The sequence below is a fragment of the Sciurus carolinensis genome, chromosome 9 (assembly GCF_902686445.1).
Source record: "Sciurus carolinensis chromosome 9, mSciCar1.2, whole genome shotgun sequence".
NCBI classification, from domain to species: domain Eukaryota; kingdom Metazoa; phylum Chordata; class Mammalia; order Rodentia; family Sciuridae; genus Sciurus; species Sciurus carolinensis.
This window is the reverse complement of record NC_062221.1, coordinates 107,500,852-107,523,220: the sequence shown is the minus strand read 5'-3', so window position 1 is coordinate 107,523,220 and position 22,369 is coordinate 107,500,852. Positions and strand designations below refer to the sequence as shown.

Sequence of the window (22,369 nt, the reverse complement as noted above, 5' to 3'; positions counted from 1 at the left end):
AAAAAAAAAAAAAAAAAAAAAAAAAAAGAGGAAGAAGATGGTTAGATGATGCATATGAAAGTATTTTAGAAAGTATAAAACACTAAGCCAATGCTAATTACTGTTATTAATATTATTATAGCTCTTGTACAATCAGTGACATAAAAATATAAAAAAATTTAGCCATCCATGCTCCCCTTCAATATTTGATTTTCCATACCTGTATATGATAGAACAGGGAATATAAATCTATCCATGAAATCAACTAAAATAACAAAGCAAACAAAAAATTACATTGCAATATTTTCATACTTTAAATGGAGTGAAAGAAATTTTTGAAACTCAAAATTAGAAATATGTAAGATAGAAAACAAAAACACTTCAGCCAAACTGTTATGATTCTGAGAAAATCCATATTGATCTTAAAGTTTTCTGATAAACAGAACACATATCTTATGCTTTAACAAATTTATGTAAATGTATTTAGTGAAAAACTTTTTAAATGTGCTGTTGTTTTTTTGCTTTTATTCACTTTTTCTATACTATTGGGAAATATAAACAAAATTCTAAAGAATTAAGTTTAAACATGTTTAAAAGATGAGTAAAAAGCACATTATTTCTCAGTCTTGAGGAATTTTTTTAAGTTGCTCTTCTTAAATATTAATTTTTTATATGACAATGAAAAACTACTCTGCTTTTAACTATAATGGTCATTGAAAGTAATAAACTAATGATAAAAATATTACAAGATATTGCACAGACACACACACACTATCCTTTTAAAGAACAGTTTTGTGATGTGCTGGATAGTGTGCGAGTTTGTATGGACATAAAATAGTGAATATGACAGATGGTCCCTATTTTCACTGAGGATTCAATTTACCAAGGAAGACACATGTTTAAGAGTTTTTCAAAAGTAATTTTGATAAATCCAATGAAAGAGAAGTGGAAAGTGCTATAAATGTGTAAAAGGAAACATAAGCCCAGTGTGAGGCTTTAGGAAAGATCTAAGGAAATGAGGTCCGAAGACCAAGGATTTCACCAGATGTGGCAGGGAGTGTGTGAAGGATTGTGTGGGATGAATCCAGGTGTTTGGGGGTTTACACCAGAAGACACAGGGCTCAGAGGAGAAGCAGGCTGGTGCACTCAATGAACTAAAAGATGGCATGCTTGTCTGGAGCTGAGAGATCAAGGGAAACCCATGGGAGTCTTCTAATGTAAGGCTGTCAGGTCATCTAGAAGATCCCAGTTACTGAAGACTTTTAAGCAGGACAGTAACATGATCAGAAAATGGGGGGAAATATATTTAAAAACTCATGAAACTCAAAGGGAGAAATATAAAATTACATAAAAAACAAATAATCAGAAATTATGGAACCTTTAGGAGGTTATAAATTTCAAAGTTAGAGAAATGCTCAATTTAGATAATATACTGAGAAGGAATCTATAAAAAAGGGATTTTAGAGTTAAAATTAGAAGCCAAAGACAAATAAATAATTAAACTACAAAAGTTCTCTCAGACTTATACCAAAGAATAACCTCAAAAATTTCCAAAACAGAACAGACACTCTGTTTGTCCCAGCTGATTATATATAGTTCAAGTGAAAATAAGTATTCCAGAAAGTTTATGCAGTTCCCAGATTTATCAATGCCCTAGCTCTCCAGAACATGTTTCACCCACAGGAGAATACCAAGAAATAACAAATAGTTCACATTATGAAATTTTATTAGAACTTTCTTATTTAAAGTTATTAATTTTAAGTTATACGCAGCCACTAAGTTTCAGGTACAGATGGCTTTGTTTTATTCTGATACTTGCTTGGAAGCTTTGCTATGCACAAATGTCAGGGTTCATGTCATCAAAAAAAAAGTCTCAGACATTGGAATTTATTAGTCATTTATAACTAGTGACACTCTAGACTACTGAAGGAGGCACACTGATATTACCTAGAGCAGCCAGACCAAAGCAATAGACTGAGTTAGAACTTCTAGATTTTCAGAAGTGGGCTTCAAGAATTAATGACATAATACATGAATATAGATACCTATTTTATTTCATTTCTCTGAAAAATTGTGTTAGTTTCCAGATATATTAAAAAGTCCTTTCTATATGCTGTAACAATTTAATGAACTGTGCTTTTGAAATAAAACAAAACATTTTAAATCTCCCACTAACCCCCGTTCTCCAAATTTTACATGGTGATATACTTATTTGCATAGGTTCATTGTTATGGTTTGGAAGTGAGGTGTCACCCAAAAGTTCATGTGTGAGACAATGCACAAAGGTTCAGAAGAGAAATGATTGAGTTTTAAGAGGCTCAATCCAATCAGTGAATTAATCCCCTGATGGGGATTAACTGAGTGGTAACTGAATTGGTAGGTTGTGTCTGGAGGAGGTGGGAATTGGGACACGGCTTCAGGGTATATACTTGTATCTGGCAAGTGGATACCTCTCTCCCTGCTTACTGATCATCATATGAGCTGCTTCCCTCTGCCACACTCTTCCACCATGATGTTCTCCCTCATCCTGTGTCCCAAGGAATGGAGCAGGTCTTTTATGAACTAAGACCTCTGAAACCCTGAGTCCTCAAATAAACTTTTTCTCCTCTACAGTTGTTCTGGTTGAGTTCTTTTAGTCACAGCAGCAAAAAGCTGACTAAAACATTCATAAAGCCCAACTATTCATAAGGGTATACTTGAACAGATTTGTTGTGCAGCCAAGGCCAGTTGCTTCTATGGAACCAATGCTGACTTTGGTTAAGGATGCAAAGCCTGCCAAGTCCATCCAGGAAACCTGGCCTGGTACCCGGCTGATGGGCTGCAAATTCCCAGGCCAGGAAAGTTATTTCCTGACAGGCCAGGAATGTTAATAAATTTTGAAAATGCTGAGAAGAGAGAAATATACTCAAAGATTCAGTAGTACAGATAAACTCCAACAAATGCTTTTTGGACTTGTCTTCCTAACTTGCAGTTAGCATATAAGAGAAACTTTTAAAAATCCAGGGTCTGGGGTTATAGGTCAGTGAAAGAAATGCATATGTGAGGCACTAGGTTTGATCCTTAGAATCACATAAAGATAAATAAAATAAAGGTATTGTGTCCATCTACAACTACAAAACAAAAACAAAAAAAAATTCAATATGAGACTTCATATGAAAACTTCTAGATCAAAATTATCAAAATACATAAATCTAAAGTTCTGAGGCTTTTCTCATAGAATGTTTTCTGTAGTCTAAAAGCTGGTAAAATCCTTTAAAACTCAAATGTTAAAAAGATTGCTATTGACCGAATAGAATAGAAAAACTATATTGGTTAATTTTTATGTTTCATAATTCAACATCCTTCAGATAATAATAATTTTCAAATATTCATTCCTATTTTAAAAAATATTTTGCTCATCAAAATATTCTTGAGCCTTGGTTTTCACATTTATGACACAGGTATCCTGGTGGACAAATACCTCAAAGAAGACTAATAATAATGACTTAACATGTTATTACATGACTGCTACATATTACTTATGTTTAATATAACAAACAGCAATAATAAAACTCAGAATGATTAAAATCAGAATAATAATTCCAGTTTTAAAAAATAGTTTAGCATAGTGTTATCAGCAATATTCCATAAAATATAAGCTTTTTATTATCATGTTTAATAGTAGTTATACAATAACTTAAATTTTGAATCTAAGCATGATAGCATATTAAAGAAATAAAGTTATGATTTTATATTTTAAATCAGGAAAGCTAAATCAGTATATTCTACAAGATTTATGTGATATATAATATTAGTTAACATTTTAAACACAGACTGGTAACTCACACTTACCCATAAAATTGAGATAGCCTTCTCCTCCAAGCGCATGAGTAATGAGTCGAATCATTTTATGAAGCTGTATTCCACGATCAATAACTGGAGTAAAAGGAGCTAGAACACTCATGTTTGTATACATTTCAGCATCCATCAACCAAAATGCCAGTGTCTTATCACCAACCAGTGCCTACAGAAATAAAAATCAGTGAAATAAATGAAGAGCAGAGGTATTAAGCAGTAGTGATTTATACTAGAACAACTTGAGGCTACATAGGAGGGGAAACCGTGTAGGATAGGTTTTTGGATTAGTATTAATTTCATGTATTTTCCAATGGTTACTTTCTATGCTGAATGTGGGTTGGTAAAAATACCTTACAAATCTACATATTTGTTTTAAGATTGATTCTTATTTTTAAAAGAGCTTGAAGAAACTCATGATAAGGTATCTGAATATTTGTTATACTTAGCCTGATGTTTAATATTTTCTTAAACAGACATTTATTATAACAGAAAGAATACTACATAGATTTTTAAAATTTTATTCTGAAACAATGGATGTTTCCTAAAAAATCATTTATATATACACTTAAGATAATGTTATATGTATAAAATGTATTGCACTGCTTTTTTCTGCCATTTTTCTTAAATATAAATTTATTTTCTCACTGTATTTGCTATTTAATCAAAATTTAGTTTTTTTTTATCTGAAAGATGATAATAGATAATTGAGGCACATAACTCAAATGTCCTGAGAAGTAAAAGGGAGGCCTTCTAACAATCTGAACTATTTATGGCTAAAAACAGTATTCATCACTGACAAAACAATAACATATAGTGAAATGTAAGACAGAAGATAATCTGCAATCTCAGTATATAATTATAATTATTTTCAGTTCTAGAAAAAAATTCACTTACAAACCTATGAAATCACTAACCTATTTTAATAAAAATGACTCCTTCAAAGTACTATTACAAGTTCTATATCTATAGCACTAGTCAGCACTAGTTCTTAAGCAATTTGTCTTTCCTAATTATTTTGAATTGTTTGTTTAAATTTATTTTTGAATCTGTCTGAACTTGTGATCGACCTGCCTCAGCCTCCTGAGTTGCTAGGATTACAGGCGAAGGCTACCAGGCCTGGCCTGAATCTTTGAAGTCAAAATAATTCTTGGGAAATCTGTTTCTTTACAGATTGGGTAGAAAGTTATAAAAACAAACATCAGTTTCTTCTTCAATTTGCTTATTCCATTCATGTTATCTTTTATTCATACAAAATTTACATGGGAATTCACCATATAACTTCTAGAAGTCTACAATACACAAAAAAAGAAATAATTTACACATATATTTTCCTTGATCACTATGTTAAAAATTTGGGGATAGGTTCTCATTCCTCATCATCCCCCACCCTTTAAGTGAATATTATTATTTTCCAGTTTGAGTCTTGATTTTTTAATAAGTATTTCATCTGGTTTATGGTCAAAGGTATCATCTCTTTTTGTTGAGAAGAAGGCACTACTATAATTCAAAAGATGCAAAATTTAGGATAAATCTACTTCTTGTGTCAGAAAATTTCTGTAAAATGTCAAACAATAAATATTTTAAACTCCATGAGTCATTTTCTCTGTCTCGATTATTCAAAGCTACCATTTGGTCGAACAAAAGTACATAAGTAAATCAGCATGGCTGCATTCAAACTAACTTTCTTCACAGATTAACTTTATTTACAGAAACAGACAGCAGATAGCATTTCATCACTGGGTCTTAGAGCCAATCTTTAAATCCCTACTTTATTTAAAGTGTAAATAAATTACAGGAGAAACCTGTACATCAAATGGCCAATTTCTCCTAAAACAACACAGAAATGTAGTACTTTAGTTTCAATTTTCTTAATTAAAAAAAACTTTTTACCTCATATTTATCTATAAAAATATTTTGTATTTAAATGATAAAAAGATATATATTGAGAGAGAGACAGAGACAGAGACAGAGAAATGAATTTATGCATAAATTCATTTACCTGATCATGGCTCTCTGCATAAGCAATGCACTTTTCAAGGTAGCGTCTATTTGTGAGAGTGTACACTATATTGCCCATATTCCAATCTTCATCTTTAAATTCTTTAAGGAGCTATACATAAAAGAGAAAAATAAACTTCTGAGTAAACCACTATTTGTCTTACTTTAAGTCTCAATCTGAGCGCATACATCATATCAGTCTACATCATTTGACTTGTAGATAAAATCTCATTTACATAGCAACAACATCATCGTTTAAATTCTTACTGAAATCAGTTTTGTACAAAATATTTAATAGAAATTGATAAAGGATGTGTGCTGGAGTGTATGGTTTGCTTTTTTTCAGATGGTATAATTATACTTTAGGATCTCTGCCACTCTTCTTTCCTGTAATAAGTGCTACTGTGTGATCAGTGCCTACAGTACAGTGTTGTAGCATAATATGTCTTCCTATAACATTCACCAACTAAAATTATACATTTTTACACTTGAATAAAAAGTTTTAGCAGGAAGGGTGTATTGTTCCATTTTCAATGATAACTGAAACAATTATTTCAAAGTTTAAAGGCTAATTTTCATAAAATATTTATCATTATAATAGACCATACTGATTTTGTTGCCACTTCATTTTCTTCCACCCTGTAACATTGACTTTGATGCTACTGACCTTGACAACATATCAGGTAGTTGCCTTCTGGGTCAGTAATTGCTCCTTTTTAAGTAAATACTTGCTGTAAATAATACTGTTGGCGCTCTCCCTTTCCCAAAAATTCTATTTCTTGGTCTACCACTATGAATCTCATTTAATTTTTTCCACCACTCTAGACAACTTGGAAAATTCTCTTTCTCTACCTATATAAAAGTCAATGTCCCTCAAGGTTATGTCCTAAATATAACCTCTCTCTTTTATTCAACATACTCTTTCCTCACGATCCACTTCTCTCTTCAGTGCCAAACACATTCCGTGATAGGCAGAATTCTATGATGGCCCACATGGTTACTAATCCCCTTACCTCAGAGGTTGGTGTAATCTTTGAATTTACACAGAAACGCCAAAGAAAATGTGATAAAATAACTGAATAATGTTTTAAGCTGCTAAATACATGGTAATTTGTTACATAACAAATGGAAAATAATCACCGATTTTGGGATTTTGGTACAGAATGCACTATCGATACATGCAGAAATCTTGATGAGATGAATTTATTTCTAAGCAAATTTTCACAAATTTTAGTTGTCTTCCTTTGCTAACTTACTACTCTGTAGTTCACACTTGTTTATCCAATCATTGAGCACCAGAGACAGACCACAGCAGGCAGAATGAGTGTTACCCACAGATGTTCACAAACTAATTTCCACAATTTGTGAATTCATACTTATACTTATAGACATTATGGACTAGTTGAAGTTAAGAACATTGAGATGGGAAGATTATCCTGGATTACCTGGATGGGCCCATGTAATGATAATGGGATCCTTCTAAACAGAAAATGTGAGTCAGAGTAGGAAAGAAATATGAAGATGCTATCCTGCTGGCCTTGAAGACAGAAGAAAGAGTCACAAGTCAAGGAACAGAAGTGGCATTTAGGAGCTAGAAAAGTTAAGAAAATGAGTTCTTTCCTGGAGCCTCCCAAAGTCATATAACACTGCCAACACCTCGATTTTGGCTTAGCAAGGCATATTTCAGAATTTTGACAACAGAACTGTATAAAGTTGGTGCTTTTTTTAAAAGTAAATTTTATTTTATTTGTTCTAATTAGTTGTAGATGACAGTAGAATGCATTTATACATTGTGATAGATCATACATAAGTGAGTATAATCTCTCATTTTTCTGATTATACATATTGCAGGATCACATTGGTCATGTAGTCATACATGTATATGAGGTAATAATGTCTGTTTCACTCTACTAGCATTCCTACTCCCAAAGCCCTTCCCTTCCTTTCACTCCCCTCTACCTAATATAGAGTCTCTATTCTTCCCTATCCCCGCCCTACTTATTGTGAAATAGTTTTCACATATCAGAGAAAACATTTAGCCTTTGTTTTTTGGGGGGTTTAGCTTATTTTACTTAGCATGATGTTCTCTAACTCTATTCATTTACCAGTAATGCCACAATTTCACTCTTCTTTAAAGCTGAGTTATATTCCATCATACACACACACACACACACACACACACACACACACACAACATTTTCTTTATCCATTAATCTGTTGAAGGGCATCAAGGTTGGTTCCATAGCTTAGCTATTGTGAATTGAGCTGCTATAAACATTGATATGGCTATGTCAACTGTAATATGTTAATTTTAAGTCCTTTGGGTATAAACTGAGGAGTGGGATAACTGGGTCAAATGGTGGTTCAATTCCAAGTTTTCTTAGAAATCTCCATACTTCTTTCCATAATGGTTGCCCAAATTTGCATTCCCACCAGCAATGTATGAGTGTACCTTTTATAGTCAACATTTATTGTTGCTTGTATTCTTGATAATTGCCATTCTGAATGGAGATGGAGTGAGATGAAATCTGAAGTTTGTGTTGTTTTAAGCTACTAAGTTTGTGGTAATTATACATAACAACAGGAAACTAATGTGTAGACCTACACAAATGTGCCCAACTAATTTATTTACTTTTGCAGTACTGTGCATCAAACCCAGGGCCTCATACTTGCTAAGTAAGTACTCTATCATCCCCAGTCCCTCAACTCATTTTTGGCAAAGGCAATTTAATGGAAGGACAGACTTTTCAATAAATGATGCTAAAAGAAATGGACATTTACATGCAAAAAAAAACCCTAATAATAAATTAATTCCTAGGCGAAGTCAATCTAAGATTTTTAAACCTGCACAAAGATTAACCCAAAATGAATTTTTTAAAAAATAACTCAATATAGATCATAGACTTAACTATAAGAAGTAAAACTGTCACAAACATATAGTAGAGAGCATTGGAAAACCAGAGTTCTGAAACTCAGTATCAAAAGAAAGAAAAAGAAAAAGGAAATTTGGCCTTTAAAATTCCACAAAAAATTCAACTGGGAAATGATCAAAAGACATAAATAGGCATCTTACCAAACAAAGCATAGAAAAGTCAAACAGGAATGTGTAACATATTTACCATCTTAATCCAATAAGAAATTTAATGGCTTAAAATACAGATTAAAATATAGATTAAATACAGGTTAAAACCATAGTGACATATCTCTATTACCTATTAGAATGAATAAAATAAAAAGTAGCAACAATAACATACTGGTAAAAACAGAATCAAGATTTCTTGAAAGTTGCTAGAAGGAATATAAAATTGTACAGCGACTCTGGAAAACAGTTTCTTTAAAAATTAAACATACAACTGTGGTGACTCAGTAATTGCACTGCTGACATTTATCACATAGTATTGAAACTTTTGGTCACATAAAAAGTTGTATATAAATGTTCATAGGGACTTTATTCATAATAGTCAAAAAGTGGAAAGAGCCCAGATGTTTTTCAATGGATGAATGGTTAAACAAACTGGCATATTCATAGCATGGAATATTATTCAGAGATAAAATAGAATCCACTACTGATACATGCCAATAACCTGGATAAATCTCCAGAGAATTCTGCTAAGTGAATGTGCCAATCCAGCAAGGTTACATACTGAATTAATAAAATTAAAGAAACGGAGATCGTGTCAGTAATGACCAGGGGTTTAGAAGTGATTGTGGGTAAGAGAGAAAGAGATGTGGCTTAAAAGGCAGCAGGAGGTACCTTGTATTCAGGAGATATTCTGCACACTGACTAGTCAATGGTGATATACTGGTTGTGATACAGTACGAAAGCATTGCAACATGGTACCATTGAGAAAGTTATTTTTTATAATTGAAAGTGAATTTACCATTCTTTCAATTTTAAAATCTTAGGTAGAATTATTTGTTAACTAAATAAACCAAAATGATATTCCAAATCACTTGTTATAAAATAAAACAAATGGAACATACCTTGCTTTCGTATAATAAAAACATGAATAAAATCTAGCATTCTAATCTTATTTATACCCTATGGGTCAATAACTGTGCATGCCAGATACATTCTAAAAACAGATGTTTTTTGATTGAATACTCTTGCATGTTTTATTGTCATTTGGGGGAATAACAGTCGTTTTTTTAAATGCACACTTTAATGCAAAAGTAGAGGAAAATTACTCTGCCTAAGGGTGTTTAAAAATATATTATTTGAACTCTCTAGTTTTACATAAACTAAGGATCCCACTTTGATGATGCAAAAATAATTTTAAATAATTTCATAAAATAGAAGTCAATGGTATGAATCTACATCATGCACAATCATAGCAAAAAAGTGATATACCCCATTTGTGTACAATGAATCAAAATTCAGTCTGTAAAAAAATAAAAAATAAATAATTTTTAAAAAAAGGAAGTCAACATCAGTCTTCAGAAAATTTGTAATCCAGGAAAACAAGATGATCATATTATATAAGAAAGACACCTTCTCTCCAACTTGTATGACACACTGCCTACTACTAATAGTACCTTCAGTGTACACACTATTAAAATATTTATTAGGTTAAACTTAAAGATTTGGGGAAAAAACTACCATAATATTCCATGAAGGGAATGGGAGCTATGAGTATCTGGGAAATAATTCTAAGTTGATATACACATTGGAATATTCTTTAATTTGCACAAAGAATGGTGAAAGCTTTTCAGCAAGAGGTGAAAAAGTAAGATTTGACAATTTTAAGGAAGTCTATAGGAAAGCCTAGAATAGTAAAATATGTGGACTGATAATTTAAAAATCACAGCATTGATAAATTTAAAAATCATAGCACTGTAAAAAGATAACAAATATAAGGAAGACTTTCAATGTATTAAAGTCAGAACAGTCATCTGCCTGCTTGATTTCTTAGTCTAACAATCTTTGTAAAATGCTTGTTTGTGGATCTGATGTATAAAGAATCATTGCAACTGGAGGAGCAGAAGTCATAATAAGTCCCTTGGGGGATACAGAAAGATAGCAGGAAATTATTACAAAAACCACATCTTTCAGAGTAGGTTCTATGATTTTTCTATACAAAGTTAAATATTTTTCTTACTCTGATCACATGGAACCAGTTCATTCCCATACTAGAGGAAAGTTATGATTATTTATATAGATACATATATCTGACACTAGATAAATTCAGCCCCTGCTCAAAGACACAGCCTCTCGAAAATGTTCTGAATCAAACCTAAGTTTACATAATGACTTTGGTCCTTTAGGCAAACATTAAAATAAAAAAAATTGTGTAATCCAAAAATGACTTGAACCGTCGTTAAATTTAATAAAACTGCATTGAGAATTACTGTATAAAGTAGAATGCATAATTATTCATTCTCAGAGTCTGACACACAGTAAGGACTTTCAAAGCTGAATGAAGGAACGTATATATTCAAATTTGCTGAGGAAATACCATACTATAAAGTAAGTACTGGAGAAATTGAGGAGTAACTTCTATATTAATGTTGCTATCTAGTCAGAAATGAACCCCTTCATAAAATTCAATGCATTTTAAGGACTGAGCAAAAAGTTTCATACAATCACATTGATAATGCCAGTTTCCATTTATACAGTCATACTACATTACTCATACCTTCCCTTGATTGAACAACATAAATGTGAATAGTTAATAGTATTAATTTTAAAGTTTGAGAATCACCTTATTAATAAGTATATGAATAGATATACTAATGGGAGAATTTAATACTTCAATTATATCTGTACCTAATGATCATTAATAAGAAATAGTTTCAAGAAAAAATAAACCAACCTAGTATCCACAGGAAAAAAAAAAAATGTTTACATGAAATCTTACCTGGATCCATTTATCTGGAATTGCCATTGCTAATCGATAGTCAAATCCACCACCTCCCTGGGAAATGGGAGAACACAGAGCTGGCATTCCTGATACATCCTAAAATGAAGTACATTATTATTATCAGTTCATATTGCTCAAATTTTTAGTAAATATTTTCCTGGCAATAAAGTTTAGGCCAATAAACTAAAACAATAAATAAGGGCATATATTTTGGGAGTTTTTCAGTAACACCATTGTAAAAGTAGATAAAATTGTGATATCATGTCTCATTTTCAAATAAGATTTTTGTTCAGTGTTTTCACTTCAGGCTGACTTCAATCCCATGAGGATGTTTTCTTGTTTTCCTTAGTATCACCTTGAGAACACAAAATAGTGAAACTATTATAACTAAAATATGGTTTCTTAAAAACATTTTCAATTACTTAGTGCTTTTATCAAGCAGAAAAATACATGTGGCATATATCTGCCATACTTTTCTCCTCATATACAGTCTTACACAGAGTAATGTTGTGTGCTAGCTTCTGATGAAATGGAAAGCAAGCTAGACAATGAAGCCTGAAGCAGGAAAATGGCTTTCACTATCCTGGGTTACACTTGGAAGGGGTCTTTGAGACTAGCTAGTGAGACTTCTTCATTGAGCAGGTACAGAAACAAAGGTTGATAAAGGTGAAGGGATCTCAAAAGCAAGAGATGTACTGATGGTAGAGAAAGAACTCAAATAGCACCCTTTCACAGTCTATCTACTCTCATGGCAAAACTAGACTATAGATGATTAAAGAGTTAATCAAACAAATAGATGAGTTTTAAAATTAAGTGGAAGGACCCAGATGTAACAAAGGATAGTACAACAAATATAGCAAAATATGAGCTAAATATTATGATTTCTATTATTTTCAAATAAATCCTTTTGCTCTGCTTCATTTCTACAGTCACAAACCTATGTAACTTCATTACTGCTTGCCTAGACCATTATGTTCACAAACAGAATTCCCCATTTCCAGTTTTTCTTTCTACAAATTTATATATTATGAGTTTCCTCTACTACCCTTTAATAAATTTTGAAAACAATAGAAAACTCGAATTCCTTAACTGCAGATTCAATTAGCAATCGGACATTAAGCATTTTCTATATAATTTATTATTCAATTATCTGATTCTGCACTCCATTTTAGAATATATAATCCATAAGGGCAAGGATTTGTTGTTGTTGCTGTTGTGATTTACTTACATATGCCAAGAACCTAGAATAATAATATAGAACTTGGTCCAAAGTACATTTTCAATAAATATTTGTTCAGTGAATAAATAAAGGTGTTCTGAGGAACTTGAAAATAAATAAGACATCATATGTGATATTCATAATGTATGACCTAAATATACACACACATATGTACACATACACAGATTTTCATGAGATGACAATGCAACGTAGTTGTGATAACTGACTAAAATACACAGAAATGGTGAGATTCAACATCTACTCACAATGATTTCCTACTATTTAATTTCAAATACTAAATATTTTGGCTACTTTGAAATTTTTCATAAACTTGTCACAGCTTTTTTATAAGTGTCATTGCCCAAATTACACCTTGCATCATTATCCTTATTTCTTATGAAAGATTATCATATTCCATGAACTCTTTGAGATAGCTTAAGTATTGCTGCTTCTACAATATCATCCCTAAATTCTTCCCACAGAAATGGTAGGGATAAGAGAATTATATGACTTCTAGGCACTCACAATGTAATTTATTATTTTCTTATGGAAGAGGGACATAAGTAAATGTACTATATGGTGGGACACAACTATAAGAAAATAATTTGTCAACAGTTATTTTATTTGAGCATAGTTTTCTATGATATATTAAATGAAAAAAGTGGTCAACAGAAGACATTTTAAAAATCATATATATCAAAATATAAGTTACAGTTTCAGATATTATAGGTAGTCAGTTTGATTCATGATAGAAACTGGCTCAATATATATATTAAACATCTGGCACCATATTGGTACTGGAATCCCGAAGGGTTTTAATGAGAGTTCACCATCAGGAATAATGGGTAACAGTTCAGTTTTAAAGAAGAAAAAAATTTTTTTTTTCTTAGAAAATTTCTAAGGTGTGTTCTGTGTGGTTTTATCTAAAAATTGTTTAGGAAATGGAATCTACTAAGAAATACATAAACATCAATTGGTTTGGTTTACTAAATCTTAATCCTAAAACGCTGTCCCATTAATACATATGAGTTATCTGTAGCTCTCTTTTGTGAGTGGAGAGATGGTGAGTATAGTTTTAAAAATTTTAAAGAAGCTGGGTACAACAGAATATACCCGTAATCTTAGTGAATCTGAAGGCTGGGGTCGAAGGATTGCGAATTATAGGACAATCTCAAAATAAAAAAATAAAAAGGGCTGTGTATGTACAGTACCCCTGGGTCCAATCCCCAATATTAAAAAAAAAAAATAAAGAAAACCAAAAATAAATATAAAAGTCACTAAAATAAACACATTCCAAATATAAAACGCTGATGTCTATTGATGTAGCATGTGAACATGATTATGTTTTTGAATTAAATTTAAATATTTCTAATTCTTTAATATTTAAAAAGCACTTATGACTATTCCAGTGGGGGAAAATACAATTAAAATATTTTCAATTAATAAAATAACTGTGTAGAATCACAGATATATACTAAAAAGAAAGGGGTTCAATTTTTATAATTGTCATACAAAAATTCATATTTCTAATATAGGACTTTATATAAAATCACATTACTTATTCATTATGCTACTTTCTTTTCTTAAAAAAAAAGTTCATGAGGATCAATTCCACATTTTGAAGAGACTCCCACTAGACAGAAAAGTGATGTATTGAAATTGAAGTAGTTTTCAATTTAAGTAGAATAAATTGAAGACACATCTTGTTTAAAAAAAGTCTAAAAGCTAGTAATATAAAGTAGGCTAAAGTCTCAAAGTTTCATTGGTAGAAACACTGATAATAAGACAAGAGCTCCCTAGATGATGAAACTATTTTACTTGAAATGAATGGGAAGATCAATGTAACAATTTTAACTTTCATGTATTAAATAATTGCTTCTTTTTCTTCAGTCCCACTTTTGATTTGCTCTGTCATTAATTGTTTGTAGTAATTTGTCACATATAATATCTCTGCTTTTGGATTGCAACAAATGTAACTGACAAAATAATTAATTTTTTGATGTTTGACAGATAAAATTAAAATAGTATATAAAAGAAGAAACAAAGGTTAAAAAAAAGTACTGTGATCAATATTAAAAAACATTCAACACATTAAGTATTTTATTAGTACAAGTATCAGCCAGACTTAGGTGCTAAGATCAAATGTACACAGTTTATACAGGTGGGTACAGAGTGTGATTAATACTATCTAAACTTACAGCTTTTGGTTTGTTTTTAATACTACATGAGAACTTATTTCAGGAGTTTAGGGTTAACACTCTATTCCCAGAGGATACTAGAAAGGCAAAAGATCTAAAGGGAATAAAACTGTTCTGTATCTAGAGATAAACAATAAAATTATACCACTACAGGTCTTTTTATGTTTTCAGAAAACATGAGTAGAAAAAGGTTAAACAAATAATAAATACCATAAATAAAGAGACTAACTACTACATTTCATTCCAATGAACTAAATGCCAACGTTATAAACATATACCTTCATTCTGACTCCTTTTAAACATAGCCTTATTATTTGTATGTGCCCACCACTACACTTGTATAGAACAGTTTTAACATGGTAAATTCAATTTTAATAATAATTCCTACTTAGAGGACTCGGAAAACCAGGGGGATTTTAGTACTAAATCTAAATTAGCATAAGCATTTAACAAACTTCTTAATTTATCACATTTATCACCAAGAGGGGAATTGTCAATTATACATCTACCAAATTATATCATTACAGAGCAGCTTTGGGACAGTTAATCATGAACTTTCACTAATCATGAATAACTAGTGAACATTTGGCAATCTGAGAGCAATAACGTAAACAAGAAAGGTAATTGCATCAGAATAAGGAAGGGTTCAGAGAAGCTTGTAGGCAGCGATCCATGCCATCTCTAATAATTAAACCAAAAAAGATTAAAAAAGAAAGGAAGAAATAGAAGCACATTAATATTCAATTCTTTTCTCTGCTGAAGGTCTCAAGGCAGAAGGACCTGTCCACTGATTAGGATATTTTACTTTCTAACAACTGGCATTTTCTTTTCAACAATGGAATGGTGACAAGTAATTAGTGTGTATTATCCTGTAATAGGAAAACAGTGAATTTTACATAATGTTCCACTCATACAAGAAAGCTGCACTATATTTAGGGTATAATTTCATTTATATGATTACTAACAACATGAGATTACTCAAATACTGTAAGTTAACAAAATACTCTATATTAAAGAGGATCAGAAGGTAAGAGATCATATGACTTTACCTCAGCTATTGTTATAGAATCTGGATACAATGTGTGAACCAAATGATTTGCCAACATGAGATAAATCAAGGCATCTTCATCAACTTGTAGTCCAAAATATTCATTGTAATCACCTGAAAAACTCTGACCTGAAGAATGGAAAATCAATAAGGATATATTACACTGACATAATCAAATAAAGTACTTAGAGTCAATATGAATTGTGTTATTACAGCAAAGTATAATGATAACTTTGCAATCAGCAAACTTACTAATGCAGAAAAGTACCTGAAATAAACATTTAGAGTCCAGACAACCTTGAAAATCAATGTTTGTTTGACAAAAAGAGGTGGAAGAGGTCTGGGCTTGTAGCTCATAAGAAAAGTATTTGCAAGAATGCTGGAGGCCCTGGGTTTGATTCTTGCCACAAAAGCAATAATAATAATGACAAATTTTAAGATTTAATATAATAACTAAATTTCACAGAAGAAAAATGCAGTGATATGCTACTGAAAGGAACTCTAAATTTCAAATTTTAGATAAGTTTTCTGTCACATCAAGAAAATATTAAGGTTACATTTTAGTATTCTAATAGACTCCTCTCAGATAAAGGGAATAAGAAAGTTATTATGAAATTAAGATAAAACAGCGCTATGTTAAATATGTGCTTCAATTTATGTAATAAATAATTTTCTAGGATAATAAATAGATTATAATTAAACACCTTACTACCTCCTTTCAGTTGTCTCCAAACTTTGGTAGTTTATGGTATATTTAGTTATTGGAATTATATCATTTACTTCCTGTTCTTTCAATATTTGCTCTTATTTTAATAATTCAAATCGGTGCCTGATACCAAGACCACAACCCCTGCTTCCCTATATCTAAGTTCTTATATTTTGATTCTTTTTTTGTTTGTTTTTTTTCAGTTTGTTAGATTTGATTGCTGAGAGATATTTTGACATATAATTATGGAAGTTTTATTCCTCTAAGTTCATGTTTATACCTTACCAGTAATTCAGCTACCATACTTCCTTTTTGTGATATTATTGTTCTTTTTATTTTAAAATATTCAGTTGACAAAAATAAACATCTTGAAAAATTCGAGATAATGATTTGACATAGGTATGCTGATTACCACAAATTAATTATATTCATCTCCACCCACAGTTAAAATTTGTGTTTAACAATATAGTAATACTATCATCACCGTGTTTTACATTACATCCCTAAAGTTTGTCTTATACTAATAAGTTTGTATCCTTTGACCAAAATTGCCCCATTCCATGTACCTCTGAGCTTCTGGCAACCACCATTCAACTCTTGAATTCTTGATTTAACTTTGTTTCCCTAAGAATTATGTAGACATGGCTTCTGGCAATAGATTACTATGAATCCAGTCATTTATTCATCCATCATACAATTACCTTTTCTTCCTAGATACCTCCATTTCCTTTCTCATAAATTTCTCTGTATCACAGATTTTATAAAGATTCTATAAATTAAATACTTTATTAATGTTAATAATCAATATATTGTATGTTCTTTTGCTGTGCAGTTTCAGGCTTGGTTTTGTTTGTCATTCCAAGGGGGAAAAACATGCAAAGTAATCAGAATGTTTTCCTTTACCATTTCTTGAGCTCTTTACTGATAAAAAAGCATATCCCTCGCCCATGAAAATGAACTTTGGTTATAATCTTTCTTGATTTCCACCATACTTGCATTTGTACTCACTAAATAGCCTTCTCCCCAAACTGGAGGATAGATATGAATGGCATGTAGGGTATTTTGTAGGCTCCACTTCTTTCAGGCGAACATTTCACAGAGGCAGCACCATGATTGAGAGTAAGTAACATACTCTAAATCTTAAGTTTCTCTTCTTAGTAGCCATTTTCCAAGATTCCAGTTTAAACATTTTCTCCCTTTGTTTTGTTGTTGCTGGTGAGCATTTGCCAATTTAAAAAAGTGCCCATGTTATCTAAGTTATATTACTATTCAGGGATTAAGATACTGAGATCCCACTCTGCATAACTTTTAAACTGATCAATATTTTTAATTCATAAATTTACAATTTAATTTGAACTGAGTAAATCTACATTTAAGATACCAATTTTCTTCAATGTATAATATTCAAAAAATCTTAGGCCTTCACAAATGTTCTTATTTATCATTTTCTGTTATTTTTCATCATAAATGCTGTCATGTTCATATGCTGAGGATATTGTAATACATGGTTTCCTTAAACATTTTTTAAAGCTATACATAAGAATAACATACAAAGATGTATTACAAAGGAAACCATTATCTTTTATTTGCTTATGAATGTATTTATACCCTACTTCTTGCCAAAAAAGTATCAGAAGTAATTACAAAGAATATATACACAATGAGCAACTAAGAATCAAGCCACGAGTAGTGGTCATTGCAGTTTCTGTAACTGAACCCCAAAATTGGTTATAGTCTTCCAGTAAAAAAAAAAAAAAAAAAAATGAATAAAATCTTTAGCTACATCAATAATATATCAATTACCTACCTATTCCATGGTGATGATACAGCATGGATGTAACACCATCAAAACGAAATCCATCAAAGCAATATTCTTCCAACCACCATCTTATGTTGGACAGAAGGAATCTTAAAACTTCCCAGCTAAAATATCAGACAAATATGCACTTATTAAATAGTGTTCTCCTCATTATACATTCTTTTGGTTAAGAGTAGTAATTAAAATCATGACATTCCAGGAACATAGCATACGAAACCCAGAAAACTAACAAATAATATCTCATTTGTTTAATAAAATGTATTCTCAAGGGAAATGTACCAAATTTATTTTAGCCAAAAATATGTCACTTAATATATAAGAAAAACTAAGGAAATGAGAAATACAAATTAAGTGGATCCCAAGATCAGAGACTTTGTTTTGTTCAAAGATGGGTTGCTAGCAACCAGAATGGTCATTTTGTATAACAGGGCTCAAAAATATGTACATTACTTATCTCTAAATTTTTACATATATTTTTCAGAAGTAGGGTTTTTCCTCCTTTCAAAAATATACATTTTTATTATCAGTGCTTTCAATTATTACTTAAAATATTTTTCATTACAATTTCAAACAGATATAATTCAGAATAAAGAATAAAAGATAAGAAAGACTAAGATTCTACCACATGGTAAGCGATATTACATTTACAAGACTCTTGTTTTCTAGAGGCAAAAAAAAAAAAAAAAGAAAAAGAAAACCAATTACCAAAAAACACATGCTTAATAAAGTAGAAAGTTCTGCAAGTGAAAAACCTCCACATCCATAAAAACAGAAGGAAAACAAAGAAATGTAGAACTCAATTAAAAACACCCCACGAAACTAGTCTATTTCGGACAATTGAAAAGAAGGCATCATCAATTAGTATTTTCTTTAGTTGTACAGTTATGGTTGAGTTCTCTATCTTATTATAACTGTGGTTTTAAGACTTTAATACCTCATTTAGTTTAATGACAATGCTGTAATAGTGTACACAAATCTTTAACCCAGTTGAAATTTATGTATTTTTTTAAACCTTCCATATATTAAAAAACGATCTGACATAAGTGGAGATTAAGTCATCACAATCAACTTCGGAACTATAAATCTAAACTTTGAGAAAAGATGAGTACTGTTAGTAATTAGATGCTTTCAAAAAAAGCTACATTGAGTTTTGAAAACTTACTGAAAGTTTTCTAAAAGGAGAAAGGAAAAAAAATAGAAATGCAAGCAATCCAATAGATAAGAAAAAGGGCCTGGAGGTTCAACATTTTTAGGTTAAGCAATGATTAAGGTAGAATTCACTTATGTTTCTATTAATACACATTTACCAGGGCTTACAGGGGAATTTTCTGTTAAACAAAAACAAATGAATACAAGGAGGTAGGTTACAACTATAGAGGATAAAATTCCTCTATTTTATGTAGGGAATATCCAATTATTCTTCTAAAATTTTTATATTATTAAACTTTATTTCTTATAGACATTTCAGATTCACAGCAAAATTGAAAACAGAGGTATACAACTTCCTGTGTGTCTCCTGTCCCCATACATATTTCTACATCAAGGCTGCTATATAAGAATTTCAGAAAAAATTCATAAAAAAAGACATAAGTTTTCATGCCATAATCCTTTAAAAAAGTGTTTTGAAAATAACACAGTTTTCTAATTTGGCCATTGACTAAGTGTACACTTTAGTTTCAAAAATTAAATTGAAAGATTTTTTTTTAGCCAAAAAATATACCAGGGTAGGAATAAACTTGGTTAAATGCTAAGTATCTTGGATTGATATATGAAGATCTAAATACATAAACCAGAGATCACAAGTTGTTCCTGAGCTTTATCTGATATGCATGACTGTTTTGCTCTGCTTTGCAGAGTATTTTAAATTCTTCAGTTTTAATTTCTAGATAGAATAGGTATCTTCTGGTTCTTCTCAGTCCCTGTCACTCCACATTTTCTTATTCTAATTGTATTTACTCATTTACCTCACCAGCTTGGACTTGTGGATCTTAGCTATCAATATTTTAACACAAATATCACAGACTGAATGGTTTCTAGGAAGACAGAGATTCACATTTAAAAATTCTGTTCTAATATCTACAAAGATAAAATAAAAGGAAAACAAGTGAATTATATTTTAGTTCAATGAAAAAAAACTGGTGTGAATTTAGTCACTGAAAAGAAAGCATTGCCCAATGTCACATATTTGATTAAAGGAAGAATAAACGTCTAATTGTTATTACTAAAATATTTATTCTTTCTTCACCAAAAAGAGTAATAAAACTGTGTTAACATGTTAAAAAAATACATTTGGGTGCAACTATGTGAGTAGACAGATTCTTGGCTGAATGAATAAAAAAAGAAAATTCTGAAAAATGACAATAGTGACAATAGGTAATTAAAAATTTCTAGTGGGCCAAAAATTATTATTCTTTAGATCTCTGAAATACTGTTAACCTGAAATAATGTTTAAAAATCATAAACAATCCTAGAACAAATCATCACAAGATTAAACTGGTAGAAAAAAATCAAATTTCCATTGCTACCAAAATAAAATATTTAATGTATTTTTATGAATCAAAAACAAAACAAAATGATGTGTCTCCCCAATAAAAAGGACAGAAAGGAATAAATATATACAATGTTTGAGAGGAGAGCAAACTATTAAAACAAAATAAGAAACAAAATCCAATTTCTTTTTTTAACAAAATTTCAGGAAACAGGTTCAGGAAAAAAAAATCAAATCTAAAATTTTAAAGTTAGTAGAAGGCAAAAGTTAATATTAATTCTCTCATTAAACTTGATCATTAGGATAATAATCAAAACTAGATTATTAGGTCAGTTAAATAAAAAATAACTAGCCTTATAAGGGTAACGTTTTATAAATAATCAGCCTTTGTTGCATAAGAAAAAAGAAACTATCAGAGCAAGAAACCAGGGAAATACAAACTAATAAAAAGTACTACAGTATTTCTTCGGTCCAAAGTTTATGTCTGTTATCATAAATACAAGAAATAGACAAAACTATTTCACTCTGTAAACTCCATGTTCTGGTGAAACTAATTTTAAAACATAGATTGTACTCAGGTCAGTATATTAGGTCTTTAGAGATTTACCAAAACAAAGAATCAGAAAGACTGAGGTAGAACTTTATGAAAGAATCACACCATGCGTATGGGTATTTGCAGGAGCAAAATCCAGAATTCAAAGGTGAAAAGTAGTTAGATTGTAGTGTTACTATGTCATTGGAATAAAAATGTAACTTTCTTTTTTCTTCTTCTTACAATATGTAAACATTCAACTTGATGTATAAAATGTATCTAGTTATTATATAAATATCTCAGATCACTGAATTCTGAATTCAAATTATGAGAAAGCTGCTCCAGAGGTCCTAAAAACCACCTCCAGCTTCAGTGACTGACTAGAGAACTTCACTAGTCTTGGCATATGATTGTATTCATGGTTAAGGTTTATTACAACATAAGAATATAAATCAGAATCAGCAAGTAGAAAGAGACAAGGGGCAAAGTTCAGAAGAATCAAAATAAAAACTTCTAAGAGCCCCCTTCTGGCCCTGTTCTGATTCATACAGAACAAACTTAATTCCCCTGACAATAAACTATCACATTTGTAAAATGTTGTCTATCAGGGAAGATCACCGGAGACTTGGTTTCCTGAGTTTTACTGGTAAATTTTTACCACACACTCTCCACCTTAGTACATAC

General features: G+C 30.9%; 1 protein-coding gene across 1 annotated transcript in view; it reads right to left on the bottom strand.

Moving 5' to 3' along the window:
* Gbe1 (1,4-alpha-glucan branching enzyme 1) overlaps nt 1–22,369 on the bottom strand; it is a 260,442-nt gene that overhangs the window by 66,533 nt on the left and 171,540 nt on the right. Inside the window, 5 exon segments of the mRNA XM_047565518.1 lie at nt 3,811–3,982; nt 5,816–5,926; nt 11,673–11,771; nt 16,142–16,269; nt 18,654–18,769. Coding sequence (XP_047421474.1) covers nt 3,811–3,982; nt 5,816–5,926; nt 11,673–11,771; nt 16,142–16,269; nt 18,654–18,769 — 626 coding nt within the window.